Source organism: Amborella trichopoda, chromosome 1 (assembly GCF_054954075.1).
Source record: "Amborella trichopoda isolate Santa Cruz 75 chromosome 1, AtrichopodaSantaCruz75HAP2 v2.0, whole genome shotgun sequence".
NCBI lineage: Eukaryota > Viridiplantae > Streptophyta > Magnoliopsida > Amborellales > Amborellaceae > Amborella > Amborella trichopoda.
Window position 1 is genome coordinate 7,817,954 of NC_142336.1, and position 21,029 is coordinate 7,838,982.

Sequence of the window (21,029 nt, forward strand, 5' to 3'; positions counted from 1 at the left end):
GGCATTAGGACATAAGGTCCTTCAAGGCCGGTAGAGGTCGTGAGGGAGAGAGAAAATCATTGTGAGGTGCTTCTATGAGAGAGAGAGTGTATTGTGTGGCCGTTGGAACAGAGGGATCGGATTACTGTGTAAGAGAGAGGGTGTATTGTGTGGCCGTTGGAACAGAGGGATCGGACCGGACCAGCGTGTGAGAGAGAGGGTGTATTGTGTGGCCGTTGGAACAGAGGGATCCGATTACTGTTGACAGAGAGGGTGACTTGGGAACTGATGAAAGGACTGCAGCATCGTGGATGTAAGTCTGGTTTTGTACTCTGCTAAGTTTCTGTACGTCATCGATGTTTTCTCTTTCTAGATTTGATGTGCGTGAGGTCTCTGATGTGCGTGTTATTTCGTCTTTTTTGCTTCTCACTAGCAACCCCCAGGCGAAGGGGGATAAAAAAAACGCCTTTCGTTCCCTGCGAAGGGAGGACCAGAAAACGCCTTTTGTTTCCCCCCTTAGTCGGCATTGTGCACTCAATGTTTGATGTGAGTGTGAATTTTTTGTTGTGCGACTCAACACATTCTTTTATTCTTGGTAATAGAGTTGGGTCAACCTGCCAACCTGATAGGTCGACTCAGACTTGGTTCGCCTCCAAGTTTTGGACCCCGCGGGGTCGGGTCCAAGTCCAAGACGCAGGTCGGGTATAAAAATATGTATTTACAGTACCGAAAATATACATTTTTTTTTTATTTAATTTCTAAACTCTTGGTCTAGGTCCAAAGGACTTGAACCCGGGTCAGGCCTAGGTCTAAGTCACATGACCCCAAATCGGGTCAGGGTCGGGTCTTGATCCTTGTAGGACGTTTTTGGGTCGGATCCAAATCTAGGTGAGGCCCGAACTGTTGACAGCCCTAATTCTTGCAATATGTGTCTACCTGCTTTCCCTACAGCATAGAAGTTCTATCATCCTTTTACCATCTAGCCGTTCAATTTTGATCAAGAGAGCCGTTCATCGTTTGATCGTAGTTTTGACATTTCAAAGTATTTTATTTTTAGTTTTTTTTATACAAATTTTATGAATATGAAATTTGGTACGAGCCATTTTCTCATTGGGGTGCACCTATAAAAAATATTAAAAATAATTTTTTGATAAAATATGATGACCAAAATACCCTTTGAGACTTTCAAAGGTATTTTGATTATTTTATTTGTTTGAATTTTTTTTTTTTTATTTTTCGCTAGTGTGAGTTTAATAGAGAAATGGATGTCCAAAATTTGGTGTCAAAATATTTTATAGAAAAAAATTTAAAATAAAATAGTATAGAAACGGGACAATTTGATTGGGACAATCTTAGCCTTCTATTCAGAATGGAGGGTTGGATAAGGGGAGGATAGAACTTCTATGTTGTAAAAGAAGCGCGCTTGCTCTTAAGTGTAACCCCTTAATTCCGCTTTAATAATGAAAAACATCAATCATCAAATATAAAAACAAAAAAAAATTTAGATAAAAAATATAAAAAAATAAATAAAGTAAAAAAATAGGCACATTGATTATTTTCTAAAAATTTGAATGAAACCGACTTGGAAGAAATACTCAGTAATCTCACTGGAATTTTTTCACATCTTTAATGTTTGAGACTTCAGTATTTTCGTTCTGAACTCTCTCAAATAATGTGCAGTGAATAATCCATCATCAAGCACCCCTCATAACCCTCACCCTCCTCTTTTTATGCTGCATTGTGTCTCTCTTAATGTATAAAAGATGCTTTATATTCAATCACAAAGATAAATGTGCTTTATATTCAATATTTCTCTATTTTAGAATCTTCCAATCAGGCAGATGAAAACAAAACTAAGCTAGAGAGTTGCCCAAATCATAGATTCCATCACCATAGAAAATCACAATTCTTTTTACTCCAAAAGTTCACATATTCAAAAGACAAAAAAAAGAAGAAAACCTCTTAACATAACATTAAGAGAGCCAAAAAAATGATTGGATTAATATGCGTTCCACTTTACTTTCAATGAGAGAAAAATATGATTTTTAAATCCCCTAATATGCTATTGGCACCACTGTCGTGAACCACTGCGACCCATCCTTTTAGACTGAATAACCACAAATATAAATAAAAACCATACCCAAATATTAGGATTGCAAATTACGGCCATCTCACATTGTGATGGCTCCTGAATGAGGACCACCGAGACATATTTAATGATCCCCATGTCCACCACTTCCAAATTTCAATTATTGAGAGAGAACCACGGCTTGGTACCACTTGATAAAATTCTGATCAAATCTTTATTCATAATAGAAAAATATATCTTATTAAAATCAATATCTCTCTCTCCTTGTCACTCTCTCTACTTCCATCTTCATCTCTATCATCCCCATCATATTAATATCGCCATCATATTAATAAAGAATGTCTATCTCTTTGTTCCCACATTCTACTTATCTTTTTTTCCCAAATATTGATATATACAATGTATGTCTACTAATATCAATCTCACATCTTAAAGTGTGGGAAAGAAAAAAGTCTATATAACACTTCGATAAAAAAAATTGCTCTTTATCACTGTTCAACCGATCCGGATCGTGTATTGCCTAGATCCAAAGGAAAAATTTACTTTTTATCAATATTCACCCGATTCAAAATCGGACGATCCAAATCGAGTATCGTCCGGCCATCCCCGATCGAAAAAAAACACACAATTCAACCGCTTGGCTTTTAAATCGCCATGCTGACGCCACCCATCATTGGGTCTCGCTCGTCAGTACCATTTTAATATTATAAAAAATTCCAATACATTACATATTGTTTGCTTACATGTGGTTTCCCACGTGCTTACGGTGAACCTCGCGCAAGTGGCCTACTCCCAAACATTTGATTATTGCTTAAGTTGTTTCCACTCCTTTTTTATATGTTGTTTCCATCCCACATGTCTTTGTTGACAATTGTCATAGCCCAACCCAAGAAAATGGCGTTGTTGCATTAAATGAACGTATACATTAATACGATTAAGTGGGGACGGGTGGGCCATCAATAAGAGGGGTATACGCCGGATGGTGCCGTTAAATTACATGATAAAAAAAAAAAATTTAAAAAATAATAATTGGGTGATAGGGCCCACCACTCTTATATTTCTACAAAAAAAAATTTAAATTTATTTACTCAAAAATCAAAATAAAGAGATTAATATTTAGGCTATTATCTCATGGATTATTTCATTATATGATTAATATTAGGTTATTAGCTAATTAAGATTAAAAAAATAATATTAACGTATAGAATGTTAAGAAAAAATATATGCTAACATTAGTTTATTGAATATTAAAAAAATATTAGTTTATGGGATATTTTAAGAGAGAAATAACACTAATTTATACCACTTAAGAATTTATTTTTAGTTGCTTTAGCAATTATCCCTAAATTCAAGTATGAATTTATTTATTCATTTTATTAAAATATGATTGTAAATTTATATTTCTATATTCTATATTTCTATCCACACTAATTATTACATATTAGATTTATTTATTTGTGAGGACCATACCTTTTTGTTTTTTGAATAACATTTATTTTAAAAAAAAATTTACTTATTACAATGATAACGAAGTCGTATTTTTTATTTATTTTAATTATACATACATCCAGACATGAAAACATTATCTCAATATTCATTTATTTTTACAAAGTAATAAAAATACATAATGCAACACTCCTAAATTCTTTTAGAAACTAAAAGAATATATTTTTAGAGATTTATAATAATTTTTTAAAAATGTTTTGGGACTAAAATTGCCGATTCCGTCGATTCTAAGTTCAGGGTTAATTTCACGCCATTAATGGTGAAAATTACACCCATTTTTCCAATGGAAAACTGAGAAGTGAGAAGCACATGGAAGGAAATGACAAAAATATGAGAATCCCTTTTTTGTTCTCAGGAAAGAGGGCTCGACGGTGATTCCAGGCTCAAATTCCGGCAATTAATGAAGTTTCCGGCCGAAATTATTTTGGCAATCACACGTCGTAAAAGATCCCAAAACAAACCCTAATGAAATTCCATGCTCTAAATTTTTGTTAATTCACTTGGTAGGAATTGAGCATAAGATCTACGATGCAAATCGCCAAACGCTAACCACATAAGATCTACATTGCAAATCGCCAAACGCTAACCAATTTAACCCGGACTCTTTTCCTAACTCCATGCTCTAAATTTTCCGGCTCTAAATTCAACCAATCAATGGAGAGTGTCATGCATATACCTTTCTCTTCCATTTCATAAAAAAGAAAGAAATAAAGAAATAATGAGCGGAAAGAAGGGATGGGGGGAAGAGTAGGGAGAGAAAGGCATTGTGGGATAGAAAGAGTGAGAAACAAGTAGAGAGAGAGAGACCGAGAGGGCACTTTTTGTTGTGGTCCAATTTATTGCCGGTGTTAATCTTCTTAACTTCATCATAGCTGTCAGGCCTTCTCAAGGGATTAGAGGTGGTAACGGGTCCGGTATAGTTTGGGATCGGATGTATCGAAACTTAGATCCATAGTGTTTGGGTCTAGGTTTTGGTCCAGTCAGATTTCGGGTCTATCCCGGATGATTTATGGTCTGGTCGGGTCTATAGCCATGCGAAGTATGAGTTTTTTTTTTGTTGTCGTCTTTTTTTACTGTTTTATACTCGAGAGTTTTTTTTTTTGTTGTTGTCTTTTTTTACTATCGTATACCTATGTTATTAGCAAATATGATTTGTAGTTCAACAGTTAAAAGATGACTACGATTTCTTATTGTATACTGGATGCTCCACGCCACCTGCATGAAACCACACTCTCTAGGCCCAATAAAGTGAACGAAAAACAACACTCACTATAGAAAAATAGTTTGATATTGGAAAAAAGGCTTTAATGATGTTTATGTAATATGTCTCTCTCTATGTGTTAACCTAGCCACCGTTAATCTAGCCACATATATAGTGTATGTGATCCTTGGTCTCTGAGATAACTTCAGTTACATGTCACAAGCTAGCTCTCAATTACCAAATTTTGATCAAACAATTTTTGGTTTTTTGTTTTTATTTTATTCGACAAATAATTTTGAAAGAAATTTTTTTCTGTACATATTTGATGGGTTCACATGATAATAATAATAATATTTTCAGTGATAAAAATTACTATAATACCCCTATAAATTGTAGAGGTATTTTGGTCATTTAGTTTTACAAAAAAAAATTATTTTTTCCTAGTTTGCCCTAATTTTATTATTCATCCAAAAATATTTTGTAGAAAAAAATCGAAAAATAAAACAATGATTGACATAACATTTATGAACAATCCTAGCTATTTGCCTCGTATCCAACCGCTAAAAGGTGCGATCACGTATATCTTAGATGCTATTGGGGTCAAATAAAATGATTTTCCTTTTAGGGAAATCATCTTTCTTTTTTTTTTAATTAATACGGATGAGCACTGTATCTCCGTCTCTATCCACCTATTGAGAAAATTAAATAAACAACAAAAATATGAAAAATATAAAACTATAACCAGATTTCTTTCTTTGGGATTTAACATCTAAAACAAATAATTGCAGGACGTTTTGGACAAAAACAATGCGAATTTCTAAAGTTTTGTAGTGAAAATTGGAAATGGTATCTTGCCTAAACAGTAGACATAGGTAATAAACAAGAGAATATTCGAGATTCGAGCCATAGATGTTCTCAGTTTTGACACAAGGTACTTAATATACTTATTCGATATAATAGTATAATTTTATGATATAATAAAATAATTTTGCCGTATCTCGAATAATATGAATCCTGCCTATTTTATGGATAAAAATACAAATATCATATTGTTGTTGCATCAAAACATATAAATGTTTAATAAACGGAAAAAAACTAGAGACAAAGAGTCATAATCATGATCATCATAATATTTTCCTCTTTTTCTTTTTTTTTGGAAAGTTAACGGTAAGCTTTCATTGAAAAAATGAGAGATCATCATAACCTTGTTTCTAACTATTTAGGATAAGCTATACGAATCTTGATATGCTCTATCAATAGCCATACTCGCAGATAACTTAGATTCAGGATTCATAAATTTTTTTAACAAAGTTTATGTTGGTTGCCTACTTACACAACCCATCACCTCATCAAACATTATCCTAACTATTTAAAATTTGCTACACAAAGGTCTGTTATTCTGCTCTACCAAAGGCCATTCTCATAAGCAAATAACTTCGATTCAAAATTCATGCAAAATTTTGACAAAATTTTATATTGGCGCCCTACTTAACATCGGGTGAGCTGATCCAAACAAAATAAAGTGCAACTTCAAATAGTGTTGACAAATATGGTTTCAATACTGAAAATATTTGTGATAGCCATAAAATATATTTTTATTTTTAATTATAAAATTTAAAGCTTAAAAAATATTGTAAATCGAGCATATCTACAAAAACATGAAAATCTTGAAAACTAATGGTCCAAAAATGCGTTACAAGATGCACTATTTCCAAAACTTGGAATCCGTTTTTTTCTCATGTTCAGCATCTTGATGTCAAGATGATCAATTTGAGGGTAGTTGAGCATCAAAAACAACCTCTTCTAGTGAAATTTTTGAGGTGAGGTCTAATTTGATTGTTTAGAGCCTCGGCTCTATACAAACATTTTCCCTTAACATCGCCTTCATAGACAGTGGTTGTTCTTTTCTCAAAGTCAGTGGCCGTGGCTGAAAATTCAAGGAAAGGATAATTTTGGTTTTTTCTTTATCAACAAGATGTCCTTCCTTTTGTCTTTCCTTCAAGTTTCATTTATCCCTTCAATCATTGTTTAATCACAAAAAACAACACTTTCATTTCATTTCCTAAAATACCGCTGACACCCTCTGCTCTCTCTCACTGTCTTCCCCTCTGCGAAAACAATCTCATTTTGTATTCCCTTTCAATTTTGTACTCCATTTCTACTCTTGTTATTGTTTCATGAATTCCTCAACTTTTCCTTTTTTGTCACTCAATAATTCAACAACTCTTTCTCTCTCTTGTTTTTCACTCAACTACAACCAGTGAAACTAATTGATCATATTTTGGTCAACTATAAATTGATTGATCCATGGTGCTATTGTTATTGTTGAGGCCTTTTACAGTGAAGGCATGGGCAAACACCTCCTTTTTCATGGAATCCTAACCAGATTAAAGCCTCTGCAGTTCTAACAGCAAGTTGTTATGGATATGCATGAAAAACCTCTATTTATACCACTGATAAGCTTATCTCTATTGGCATGTGAAGCCCATTCTCTTAGTTTCTTCTCTTGATCTGAAGATTTTGAGTGTTTCAGGTCTGGTTTGGGTTCTTACTCTGTTTTCTATTGGAAAATAAGATTATTTGCATGCATGGATTTTTTTTTTTTTGTGAAATCTTAATACTTGAAAAGCATCAATGTCATGTCCTGTGACCATCCTTCAGTTCTGTCTCTGAATTATTTTTTCTTTTTCTTTTGCTCCAAATCAGAAGCTTGATAATTTTTATGTGGGTTTTCTCATATTGATTCTTGCACTGTTAGAAACCTCCCTCAGGACCAGAAACTGATTTCTTTGATTCCTTTATTAGCTTAGATTCTGGGAATTTCAGTGTGGGTTTTGTTCTGATTTTTGTTTTGAGTGCGTATTACCAGTACTTTCATTTAGTTTGAATAATTTCTACGTGAGTTTGAAGTTTGCTTTTTGTACTTTGCTTTTTGTTTCAGAAGGTGAAAATGGGTTATGTTTGAAATGAACTATGAGGACCATTTGTTTGATTGATTCCTCTGTTAATTTAATTTATTTGGAATTTGAAGTCTGGTTTTTTTTTGTGTTTTTGTAGCAGTGGAGAAGCTGAAGATGGGTTTCCTTGGAAGTTGTTTGGGATTTCTTGTTTTTGGAGTAATTGGGATATGCGTCTTCTCTGAAACTGAAGCCTTTGCTGCAGATAAAAAACAGGCTACTCAGTTGATCGTGGATGCTCAGGCCAATTCTGGGAGACAAATCCCAGAGACACTTTTTGGCATATTTTTTGAGGTGAATTTCTGAATTTTCAAATGGCCATATCATTTTCCAGTTTGCTTTTTCAAAACTACTTGTAACGAGCTTTCAGCGATCTCATAATAACTAACTAATTATCATCCAACTGTTGACATGTGAGAAAGGGCCGTGAAACCCCATGGGTTTTGTAATTAACTCAATTCGATTGATCTTGAAAGTTATTGGAGGCAGAAAACAGAAACACTACCTTTTTCTTAGAACCATGGTATATCTGGTTCTATAATTCCTTAATTTTTTTGGCAATTGATTGATGACTGGTACAAAATTGGAGCATTTATTTAGGGCAATTTTTTTTGTTATTTCTTGTGGTTTACATGTTATTATCACCTCATTAATGTGCTATTCATGAAAGAATGTCATTGCTTGGTATCTGAGGTAAATTTTATTAACTATTCCTAATACATTCAGCATATCAAAATGAGTGGTACTGTGGTGCTGTTACGAAAAACCTTTTACTGCAAAATGATTATGATTTTTACTCGACTAGCCTGGGGGTGTATTCAATCTTCTCTTGATGTTACTGACTTGGTGGGAGTGGATTCATATAGTAGACCCACTGACTACATGTCCTAATTGTAAAACAACCTCTGGCCTGAGAAATGCAAGTAAAGCTATTTAGGAATATATAGTGATCCATTTGAGTGAATTGGGCATGGCAATACTTGATCCGTAACAATTGAGATGCCAAAATGATCATTCTAAATTGGTGAATGATGTCTAGTTCTTCTCTATATTTTATTTCTTCAAATTTGTGTTTCGCATTTGTTAAACTCAAGAATTGATATGATTGGTTTTCAGAAAAGTAAAACACGCAAGAAAACCTACAAAGGGAAAAATACAAACGGATGCTGTAAAGTTTTAAGTTTTTTCATATGATCAGGTGGGAATTATAATAAATTTTAGGTGCCGGTCATATTAGTTTGACTTCTTTTAGCACATAATACTTGCTAAAGTAGTTGCTTCAAGTACCTAGAAACACCATGGAAAGGGAAAATTCTTTGGAATTAGCTATTCCATTTTATAAGCATGAGAAATATCATTAAGAAAAAGAGGGAAAAAAAAAACAGAGAGAGAGAGAGAAGGAAAGAAGATCCTCTATGAGCTAGAAATTCATTTGGGCTTCAGTATTTTTCTTTAAAAAATTTGAAAACAATTTGTCAATAGTCAAGGCGCACAACTCACTAGAACTTATTCAATCAATAAGATCTATCCATTGAATTCTTAGTTCATTGATGAATTGTCGGTTGAATATTTCCCCATCCAGCTGCAAAGTATTGCCTAAAGCTTTGTTGTCTATGAATTTATCTACAGGGGATCCCTCTTCTACATATGTTTCGTCTTCGTGTACAACATTTTTTGTATTGGTTAAACAAGTATGTTTTTTCTGGAATTGCCATTCATTTAAGCATAACGTTTTGTGTGCAGGAGATTAATCATGCTGGGGCTGGTGGAATATGGAGTGAGCTTGTAAACAATAGAGGTAATTCTTGCTTGTTGGTGTTCTTAGATCCCCAAAGGGCTTAGAATTTGATGATTATACGGTATCAAAATATGTTAATGACCTTTTGTATTCACCCTCTGTTCATTGTATTTTAATGTCTAGAAAGAACGTAGTCTTTTGTGCTTGCATGTATGTCTTCATTTGTGTCTGCATGTGTTGTAGATATTTGCATATGTATATATAAATGTGTGCTATATATGCATGCATGTTTGTTTGCATTTTTATGTATTCAAGTCTATCTAGGTTATGCTGGAATACTTATATACATATGCAGTGTTATGTATGTTTATGCAAGTAGTATACACGGGGGTATATATGTACACTCATTCCAAGGAATTGCTTCATTCAAGTTATGGAAATTTGTCGCAGCTTATTTAGTACATGTAAATGTATCACAACAACTCTTCAAGTTTTGATGTGCAATCATATGTGACTACCTTAGTGAGCTTACAAAATTCATTTTTCAGGTTTCGAAGCTGGTGGGCTCAACACTCCATCAAATATTGACCCTTGGTCTGTGATTGGTAATGAATCACAATTAATTGTATCGACTGATCGTTCCTCTTGTTTCCCTCGTAATCAAATTGCACTCCGGATGGAAGTGTTATGCAATATTGAAGGTTCCAATATTTGTCCATCTGATGGAGTTGGAATATACAATCCTGGGTTTTGGGGCATGGTATGTTGTCTCTTGTCATATTCAAAATCATTCCACCCCCACCTCCCTCTTCTTCCTTTTCTATACTAGGTACATTTGTGATGTTGCTTTGACAAAACCTACAATTTAATAGCAAAGGCCAATGAGCCTTTGCATACACTGATTATTTTCATATCATATTTTGGTTCTTTAGTTCCTCGACTTTTTAAGTTTCTAAAAGGCTTGATGATATTATTTGATTCTCAGAATGGAATTGAACAGTGCAGAAACAGAGATGCTTAGGCTGTGGTGGAACCGATCTATTCATATATCAGACCAATTTTGTGATATTCACTCATAAAAATTACTGATTTTAAAAGGAAGTAGGAAAAATTATGGATTTTATCGAAATAGATTCTGTATTCTAGCTTCATATGTAGAAAAACAGGATACTGCTTTGGGAAGTGAATAGGAGTACTATCTCTAAATTTTGGTTGGTTCATTATAGATTTGTTCCGAAATTTGGCTGGTTTCTGCCGATTGTCATGGTATGATCCTCCACATATAAACGGAAGCTGCTGATTTCTGTGTCAAATAAGTGCTTAACTGGCTTTCATTCATATAAATGCAAAGATTCTAGAAATCTGCATGATGCTTGTTATCTCTGTCCTCTATATGCTCCATTCCTGAAAAATATTTCTAATTGTAATTTAATGGTTTCTTAATAATTTTGGTATGAGAGATCCCAGTGACTTGATTCACTTGGACACTACCTTTATGGTGGTAGGTCTACATATTTTTTTTGAGGAAGGTTGTCTGATGGTAGGTCTGCATATTTGCAATCTTAGTCTGACACTATTTAATTACATAGCCCTTTTGATCCTCATACATCTCCATCTCTCCAGAACATTGAACAAGGGCAGAGCTATAAAGTTGTTTTCTACATTAGGTCAACTGGATCAGTGAACCTTACAGTTGCATTTACAAGTTCAGATGGATTACGAAGCTTGGCTACTGCTAATGTTATGTAAGAAAAATTTATTCAATTTGTATTTGCTAATATGGTGTTTTTTTTTTTTTTAAGCAAGATTCGATGTAAAATCTATACATTCTATTTATTCTATTGCAACATTTTCTGCAGAGCTGATAGTTCTGATGTGCAGAAGTGGACAAAGAAGGAACTTCTATTGGAGTCTAAGGGATCCGACGATAATGCAATACTTTCATTGACTACCACCCAAATGGGTTCAATTTGGATTGATCAAGTATCGGCTATGCCATTAGATACTTACAAGGTACGGCAACGAATTTCCCCTGAACCTTTCTGGTCAGCTAAAAAGAGCTGAAGATTTCTGTACCTGTGAAACAAAGCTCACAGTCTTTCGATTTTGAAAATGAAGTGTTGAAATGGATGATGGGAATATTTTTATGGGTTGAATGTAATATATATTTTTCTCTCCAGGTGATGAATCTTATCCTTTTCTCCACTCATGCTGTTATATATAACTAGAAATTTGGTGGTGCAATCATGTTCTCTTATTTGCCAAGAAAATATTTAGAATTTTGTGTGAGGTATTTGTACTTGAAAAATATAATTATTTGTTATAAAGTAAAAATTTGGAGGAAAAGAGATTACTCTTGTAAAATTTAAGTGCTCTTCATTCATGGGGATTTGTAGTTCTTTTGTTTTTGGCCAACCTACTATTTAAATCCCTGCAGTCTATTATTTTTCCTGGTATTTCATGGTCAACCTACCTTGTTGGGACCCTTGAATCCAACATACACTTCAAATGTTTTTTTTTACATACATTTCAAATATTTGGAATTACTTTTTTCTTTAATATTTTATGAATTCTTTTCCGTACTGTGCCTTTTCTCTGTCATTTTTATGGTTCTCTAAATTTTCACAATGCTTCTCTTGAAGATATATTTGAACAAAACAAGAAATTTGAAAATCTCCCATGAAATAAACTCATTGAGTATTCAGTTCTTGTACTTGTGCCCGCTGCTTATTCCACTTTCTACTGAAGACCAGCCTTGAAGTTTTTCCTCCTCTTACAGGTTCCATCTTCTTAATACTTTTACACCTAAACTTAGAGGCCCAAAGTTTCTGTAGACTTCTTTTTCATGCTTAGGTGTGACATGTCTACTGTGAATCGATTAATTTTTCCTCTATGAAAGTTATTGTTCTTAAGTGTTTGTATCGGCTGTAGATAAACGTTTTGATTTCATCCCTTACCATCAATCATTCACAATTTTGTTTTGCTTTTTTTTTGGGAGTTATATTTCACTTTAATCCTCATTGTGATCTGCATATGGGGAAGAAAGCTCATATTACAAAGCTCTGTTTCTAAAAGAAGACTTGGGAGTTTTTCGCGGTAAAGCTTTCTGTGTGACCCCACCCACATATAAATTATATGTGACTCCACTTCTCAGCCGTTGATTCTAAATGGATGGTTAGGATTGCTCATGTGACAATGTCAAACCAAAACATTGTTTGATTTTTATTGTTATTTTTTATGCAAAATATTTTTGAGTGAAATTTGGGGCATCCCATCTTCTTATTGGGGCGCACCTAGAAAAAATTTTAAAAAATATTTCTCATGAAAATAAATGACCAAAATACCCCCAAAAGGTCCAAGGGTATTGTGGTAATTTTCCATCAAAGGAAATATTTTTTATTTATTTTTTCATGTGCGCCCATGTCAGATGTATGCATGCCCGAAATTTTGTTGCAAAATGATTTATAAAATAAAACACTCTGAGCCGTCGGATCAAGATTTGATGCTCGAGAGCCAACTTGTGGCATTGTGACTTAAGCTATCCTAGCTATCTACTCAGATATGATGGCTGAGAGCAGGGGTCATATCTATATATTATATGATGGAGTCACATGTAAAGCTTTCCCTAAATCTTAATGACCATTTTTTGTTCAAAGGAGGACGTCCTTGTAGATTTTATATCATTCACTTGTTGTGTTGGATTAGTATTGGTTATCATTAACATCTTGTCCATACCAGGGGCATGGCTTCAGGGAGGGACTGTTAAATATGCTTGCTGATATAAAACCACGGTTTATGCGATTTCCAGGTATATTCAACAAATGGGTTTGACTGAAAATCTTCATAACAAGCCGTTTAGGTTTGCGGCTACCTATAACTGTTTAAATGGTCTTTAAGGGGTGGTATTGCTTTTAATAAGTAACATGATTTAATATTTGTAGAGTGCAGTGAAATTAACTACCAATCATTTCTAGTTAAACAGTAATTATGCCTTTGAAATCCTTCTGTTCATTTGCAAAAGGATTGCAATTAATTTAAAGAATTTTTTTATTTTTTTAATATCTTTTCATATTTTTCCACAGCAAACTTTATATCAGGGCATTGAAAGATATGGCAGTCCATATTTACATACATGCGGTTGAAACTTTGGATGTTAAAATGAAAAAGGAATCTGCCATAAATGTTTGAAGCTTGCTTTGCTTTTCACTAGTTTAAAATTTCAATCAAACTACTCTTAAACTAGTGAAAAGCTTGGAATCACAAACTTACCAAGTGAAAAGCTTGGAATCACAAACTTTCAATGCCCTGATATAAAGCTTGCTTTGCTTTTCACTCAGTAGTTTGCTTAGAAGCTTGGAAGGTAGTTGGGAGGGCAGCCCATTTAATTTTTCAGTCTTAATACCTCCCACATTTCTTAAAAATGGAAGTTGTGCATTCAATTCTCTAGCAAAAGGTTCAGTAAGTCAAAGCAATGTAAATATTGATGTTATGGTACAGTAGTTTTTTTAGTTATCACAATATCTCTCTAATATTTGTTTTTGAATGAGTTATTGTTAGATATTATAATATTTCTTTTATATTGTTATCGCCTGGTTTGCTGTCCTTAAGGCTTATCCTTTAGATGCTTAGATGAAACACTTCTTGAATAATTTACAAATTAATTTCGCCCCTGTGATCATAGGTGGCTGTTATGTTGAAGGTGAGTGGCTAAGAAATGCATTTCGCTGGAGAGCATCCATTGGCCCATGGGAAACAAGGCCTGGACACTTTGGTGATGTTTGGGGTTATTGGACCGATGATGGGCTGGGATATTTTGAGTTTCTCCAAGTATGCGTGTAATTATTTCCAGAATTGCAATATTTTTTTTTTTGACTAGAAAAACCTCTCCATTATTGATATTTTGCTACTTTAACTTTGAGTCTCTATTGTTGTTTACAAACTGCAGCTTGCTGAGGATCTAGGTGCTTTACCTATATGGGTTGTCAATAATGGTACGCTTGTTTTTTGATAAGTTTCTGTAATCGCACTCTTTTATACACCCAATCTAGGACAGTTGGTGGCCGGTTCTATTTTATGTTGCATTTGATTGATGTTTTTCCTATTTTGTAGGAATTAGTCATACAGATCAGGTTGCATCTTCGAGCATTTTACCGTTTGTAAAGGTATGTCAAGATATTTTACAAATTAACAGTTACTTATTGAGCTCGCAGTCCATGACAAGATCTTACTTTAATTGATTTAGTAGATAATTTTAGTTAATAAATCACATTGCAGATTTTTTTGGTTGTTCTGTGTCGAGAAAGTACTTTTGGTTTGACTGCTTATGTTTAGTTTCAATTCCCATAAAATAAGACCAAGTTATTGTATGAGGAACATGGTATAATGAAGTCAAACTAAGCTAAGCTAACTATCTATATATAACTCCCCAAAAATATTCCTATCTTCTAAGCATCATTTGATAACTTTTGCACTGTGAAATATGATGTCTGTTATTACTTATCACTAGATGAGTGACATTCTTGTTTTGATGGAATCCTACTCCGTAGGCGCGATGAGAATGTAGCTGCGCCTGCTGGAGATAGGTATGACGTACGAGATGTCCCACCTCATTACCGACTGAATCTCAAGCCACAAATGGTGATGGATAGGCCAGGTCTGAATGAATTGGTGTTCTGGTCCCAGCGGAAAATCGGCCATTTGGAGAAAGGAACAAAAAAAAAAAAAAAGAGTGGGGTGGGGGGAGGCAATCGAAAGAAAAAAGGACTCTTAGCCCTTTGAATTGCAAATGAAATAAGAATGTCACACTTATTAATTAGCTTTTAGTACCAATAAATTCTTTGCAGTTCAGATCTTTCATCCTATAGGGTCAGTACTTCTGCAGCAGTGGTCTTTCAGGAAGTATATAGTATTGGATTTCAGGAAGATCAATGTGTGCTTGGTAATATAAGTTACAATATGACATTGATGAGAACAAGAATGGTTTTTGTCGTTTCTTTGTTATTTTTCCATAGTTTTAAATTAATGACTATTCAGGTTAATGTTGCCACTCACTTTGCATGAAATCATTAGGGGGTTCTGAATGCATCTATTATTGTTATATCTTGCAGGATGCTCTTGATAGTATTGAATTTGCCATAGGCGATTCCAAATCAAAATGGGGATCTGTTCGAGCAGCAATGGGACATCCAGAACCATTCCCATTGAAATATGTGGCAATTGGAAATGAAGATTGTGGGAAAAAGAATTACAAAGGTTGGAACAAAAAAATGCTTCCAAACTTCTTTAAAAAATGTTGAAGTTGACCTCGTGGAACTTTATTATCAGAGACAATTTTAAAATTTGCATGTTGTGTACACCATTAGTGTAAAGCAGACTGGTGAAGGTGTAGCATTGTTTTCTGCCTTTGTATGGAATTTGTGAATCTCCTAAGATCTAAGTTTCTGATATACTTTGACGGCTTAAATTCTTGAAGAATAGAACTTGGTACTACTTGTCTGTTATATGTTCTTCTAGCCCATAGATACTGAATAATTAACCAGAAAGCATCATGTTAGTTTTTATAAGATAATCAAGCATAATGAGTACCATCACTAGAGATGGAAAACATATTATTGGTTCTTGTGGAAAACAGTTTTGATCTTCCATGCTTTACTATCGCATATCATGTAACTAGGCTCGTCCAACTTCCTGAAATGTTAATTGCCTAGTGAATCTATGCATGTTAGCTTCCCATTAAATAGAAAGAAGAAAATCCCTCTAATGTGGTTAAAGGTGCTTGTGTTTATGGACTTCACTTGGTAACGTCATTCAAGTATGTTATCACTGAGTGTTGTAACTTTACAGTTCTTTTGGGTTCCAATCTCTTACCTGAATTCAACGTGATATTTATTCAGGAAATTACATGAAGTTCTACAGTGCCTTTAAAAATGCATACCCTGACATCAAAATCATCTCAAATTGCGATGGATCTTCTCATCCACTGGATCATCCTGCTGATTTATATGATTTTCATGTGAGATACATAAAGGAAGCACTTTTTGAATATTTTTAATCAGCAGAAGCTTCTAATGCTCTGACAGTTGAATTGAAGTGTTGAACTTTGTCTTCTATGATTGATAGGTCTACACTTCAGCAAGCAAATTGTTTAAGATGGCTCATCAATTCGATAATACACCACGTACTGGACCAAAGGTGTGCTAACATGAATCACAAGCTTGACTTTTTCCTTTTCAGTTATTAAGATTAATGTACACTCTGTGGTTGTAGATTTTTGTTAGTGAATATGCTGTGAATGGAAAAGATGCTGGGACTGGAAGTCTCTTGGCAGCAATAGCAGAAGCTGGTTTCCTTATTGGGCTGGAAAAGAATAGGTTCACTTAAGCTCTTGCTGATTCCATCTTCTTAACTGATTGCTCCTGAACTCTCTGTGTGCCTTGGTGTTTTTCTACAAATCTGTATGTTAGCATGTTGAAAAAAATGATATGGCTGAAAGAAAGAGGTAGTCGAGGAGTAGATTATAGAAACTCAGTGTCCCCTCATAGTGTGTATATATGAATACAATGCTACTAGCATCTGTAGATCCATATAAAATACAAAGGAGTCCATTGGATTCAAAGAAAAAAAAAGAATGAAGTAACATTTATTGTCATATACAGCAACCCCTGCTATCTCCCTAGCCCAAGTTCAAATCGTTTCCTTGGAAATATATACAATTAGCAAGGTGTCCAAGGGTATTCGTCACATTGGGAGACCACAATTTTAAAACAAGGGTGATAATTATCAACGAGGAGTATGAGATCCCTCATCACCATAAACATTAAATAATTGGCTTGATTGCATGTCATCTTGATATTGACATATAGTTCATTTTCACATTTGGCCCCGGAAAATAATCCGTCCAGAAACATTGAGTAGTCGAGGGAAATGGTATTTTATGTCACAACATCTTGAGCATGTTATCTATGGTACCATACTATTGGCATGTAAGTGAATTTCTGATAGATACTCGTGTACTGCTAATACCCCTAACTACTATTCTGAATGGTACTATTACCTTTACCGAAAATGTGAAGTTACCTAAAGGAGAAAACAATGTGAACTGTCATATACTGATGTTTAACTCTATCTCACTTATGTTTGATTGTATATGCTGCACAAAGAACAAAACTTAATAGATTTATTTTGCTAAGCTTGAAAAGGAATATCTATGTAATTTGTTTGTTGTTACCAATTTGGGCATGACTTTGACAAAAGGGTGAATCAGTAAAACCTGTGTACACATATAAGCTAATGAATAAGAATGCTTCCTCCCCATAATGTTCCATATTTTCTCTTTTACTGAATGCTTACTCCACTTATAATGTGTTGTATTTTATAAGTAAACTTGAGTCGTAAATATTTTTCTTCGTAAATTTAATTTTTTTATGGTTGTTTATGTGGTTGCATTGCTGGTTTTTACCTTGGGCAGTGATATTGTGGAGATGGCAAGCTATGCACCACTTTTTGTCAATTCAAATGATCGACGGTATGCTCTTTAATTTACTGCAAGTTTTTATGTACATTGATGGATTCCCTTTTGTTCCAAACTAAGCGAAGAATGCAAGTTGCTCACCATTTTTACCCTCTTGATCATTTAAAAGGTGGAACCCAGATGCCATTGTCTTCAATTCATCTCATCACTATGGGACTCCTAGTTATTGGGTACAGCAATTTTTCAAGGAATCAAATGGTGCAACTGTTGTTCCTTCCCTGATCCAAGGAGGTTCTTCAAATCTTCTGATATCCTCTTCAATAATTTGGCAAAGCTCAGAGGATGACAATTATTACTTACGGATAAAGGTATTGAGTGCATGCTGAATCAATGTTGGAATCTTGATTCTTCCATGATTTGTTACGTTTGTTTATTTTTTGTTCCTTCTTTGCATTTGGAAAATGAGTAACGACGTGACCATCATTCTGGCCAATTCAATGTTGCCACACATCTTTAGGATCAATTTTGTGATTAATTTGATTCGAAATTTGTAAACTATATGGATGAAAAGAACAAGCAACAAAGGAAAAGCTCTGGAAGGAATGATATTGGACTAAGATCTCTAGGAAACTTTTGCTATAATAAGCAAGAAGGAAAATCTACACAAAACGAAGTACAATGTAGCATATACTTTTCACAAAAGTTTCAGTTGGAGAACAAAATTTAGTTATTTCAACTAATTTCTGTACGTACTTTTCTTTTCTCTCTCTCCCTCTCAAATGTTTGTTTCGCTAGGGTGTATGTTTTTACAGTGCTTACGAAATCTTTTATTGAAATATCTTGTATGATTGTAGGTTGTTAACTTTGGCGATAGTGTGGTGCCTCTGAACATTACCATAACTGGATTGAGCTCAAACAGCATCCGTTCGTCAGGGTCGAAGATGACAGTACTGACTTCCAATAACGTGATGGATGAAAACTCGTTTGAAAATCCAAGCAAGGTAAGCCATCAGCATTTTCCTTTTTGATATCTTTTAATTTTGATTGCCTATAGTGCTCAATTATTGATTTCTAGTTACTAAAGCTGCTGTAACTGAAATGCGATGTTGCTTGGATCACAAACAAATCAAAATGTTCGTTTTCCTCCCTTATTTATACCAACTTCCGGAGTAATTAGTCGTTGCTTTACAAGTTAGGAGAGAAGTCATAAATCACGCTTTACAGTAGAACCAACAAGTTTTGGGGGGGCATGTTTGCTTATTTGAAAGAACCCAAGAATCAAGTTAACAACCGACTGCATCTATAATTTTCCATTTATTCCAATTTTTTATTCTTCATTTCTTGGGTATCTATGAATGGTTTTCTTGATAGTGGTATTTCATATTTGCCAGATCATTCCCCTTTTATGTTTCTTAATCCACTGGGTTATTCAGTAATATATACTTAGGGTGTGGTTTGTATAAGATGTCAACCTTAAAAAATCCAAGACACCTCCAAAGTTCATCAAAAGATGTAATTTTGGTAGCAGAAATTTCAATGATGATCTGAAAATATATTTCACATCGACACCATTTATGGGACTTTATTTTTTTTTTCTACATCTGTATATCTCGAGGTCAAGATGATCGAATGAAAGGGTTTTTCCAGCATCGGAATAACCTTTTTTAATGGATTTTAGAGGTCTCCCTGTTTTCTACAGTACAAGGTTACAAACTTATATAACTTTTTCCATATATTTATGCATTGATGTGGTTATGAAGGTGCTACCTTTTAAAACATCACTCGAGAATGTCGGACCCGAGATGAATATTACCCTCTCTGCACACTCGGTCAATGCAATCGATGTTGCGGTGGTTCCGGAACTACTTCAAGTTATATGACTGTCATCTTTTTCTCAAGAAGAAGGGGACAGAAAGAAAAAGATGCAGAGAAAGAGAAAGTTGCACTTGTCAGAGAATTGGCATACGCATTGCCACGAATTACGGTTAATTCTGATCGCTGCTGCTTCTTGTTCTCATTGCCAATTTGTTGTGGTTGTGTTATTATTTGGAGACTGAAAATTAGTACTCTATTCATGTAAATATATTATTGCTTCCCTCTTGGAAGAAATAAATTATAAATAGATTCTAAGTGCTTGTCTTTTTTAATGGTGCCAGCTTAATTTATGTCACCTTAAAATGATGTTTAAGTTTAGGTGGATCAACAGTTACTAAAGGGGAACAGTTTGTTTTACTTGCTTGTAGATTTTGAAAAAGAAATCTGGAGGAAATTTAGGAGATGACTGGTTGTGAAATTCCAATTTTTACCAGCTGAAACATAAAGAGAAGATGTTGTTTTTCAAAGAACAGATTGGGGCATTTTTCTAACTCTTGGATTCAGAGTTAAAAAAATCGCTGATCTGGATTGAAAGAAGCCAATCTACATTGAGATTGATAGGGATAGGGAACCATCGCGGTTCCCCTACGGAAACGGGAACCAGTCCGATTTTTGGGAGTCACCCTGTTCTTCACTGACAGAAATCGGGAATAGCTCTCTGAAAAAATTGGCAATTCCCCCAAAAAGTATTGTAACATTTTTTTGAAGAAAAAAAAGCCCAAATCCCAACTTTTTGGCTCTCTCTTTTGATCCTTCTGAGAGTGGTTTTACAATACTCGTAACAAAATTTTGGGATCAAAATCCGAATTCACAAGATCAAAATTTGGGGTTTGATTCCCTCTATCAAACCTAGATCAGGCATTTTTTACCTCTTCATAGTTTAAGTCCACTTTTTCTCAAATTTGTTGCATTTTGATCTTCTCTGGTTGCTCCATACGATATTTATAAAAAATCTTACGATAGAAAAACCCTATCATAGACATGAGAAGCTCAAAATTTGGGGGTTGGTTTCTTTTCTAGTCCTAATTTGCAGAATTTATCTTTCGGGATTGTGAACTATGAGACCATTTATTTTCGGTATAAGGAGGTCACCATCACTTGGAAATCCAATATATGAAAGAAGAGCGAGGTTTATATAAGATGCCAACCATATACTCTACAAGTAAGGCACACCGCTAAATTTTGTTAGAAGATATAGTTATGGTGTTGAAAAC

At 34.3% G+C, this 21,029-nt stretch overlaps 1 protein-coding gene across 14 annotated transcripts; it reads left to right on the plus strand.

Moving 5' to 3' along the window:
* Positions 1 to 25: 25 nt before the first annotated feature.
* ASD1 (alpha-L-arabinofuranosidase 1) lies at positions 26 to 20,087 on the plus strand. 14 transcript variants are annotated; one of them, XM_088859818.1, is made up of 19 exons: positions 26 to 131; positions 191 to 292; positions 7,833 to 8,026; positions 9,476 to 9,530; positions 10,019 to 10,230; positions 11,094 to 11,215; positions 11,330 to 11,483; positions 13,209 to 13,278; positions 14,152 to 14,297; positions 14,416 to 14,461; positions 14,580 to 14,632; positions 15,578 to 15,722; positions 16,364 to 16,482; positions 16,590 to 16,661; positions 16,737 to 16,840; positions 17,938 to 17,994; positions 18,110 to 18,308; positions 18,795 to 18,941; positions 19,701 to 20,087. In XM_088859818.1, exons 2-19 carry the CDS (start codon positions 268 to 270, stop codon positions 19,818 to 19,820), a joined length of 2,040 nt encoding a protein of 679 aa, XP_088715944.1. In that variant the 5' UTR covers positions 26 to 131; positions 191 to 267; the 3' UTR covers positions 19,821 to 20,087. The 14 variants fall into 14 exon arrangements, 6 of the variants coding, with proteins under 6 accessions (XP_088715944.1, XP_088715949.1, XP_020518003.2 ...); XM_088859823.1 differs by having other exon boundaries at positions 7,836 to 8,026; XR_016050414.1 differs by having other exon boundaries at positions 36 to 292; positions 15,017 to 15,722.
* Positions 20,088 to 21,029: the final 942 nt, after the last annotated feature.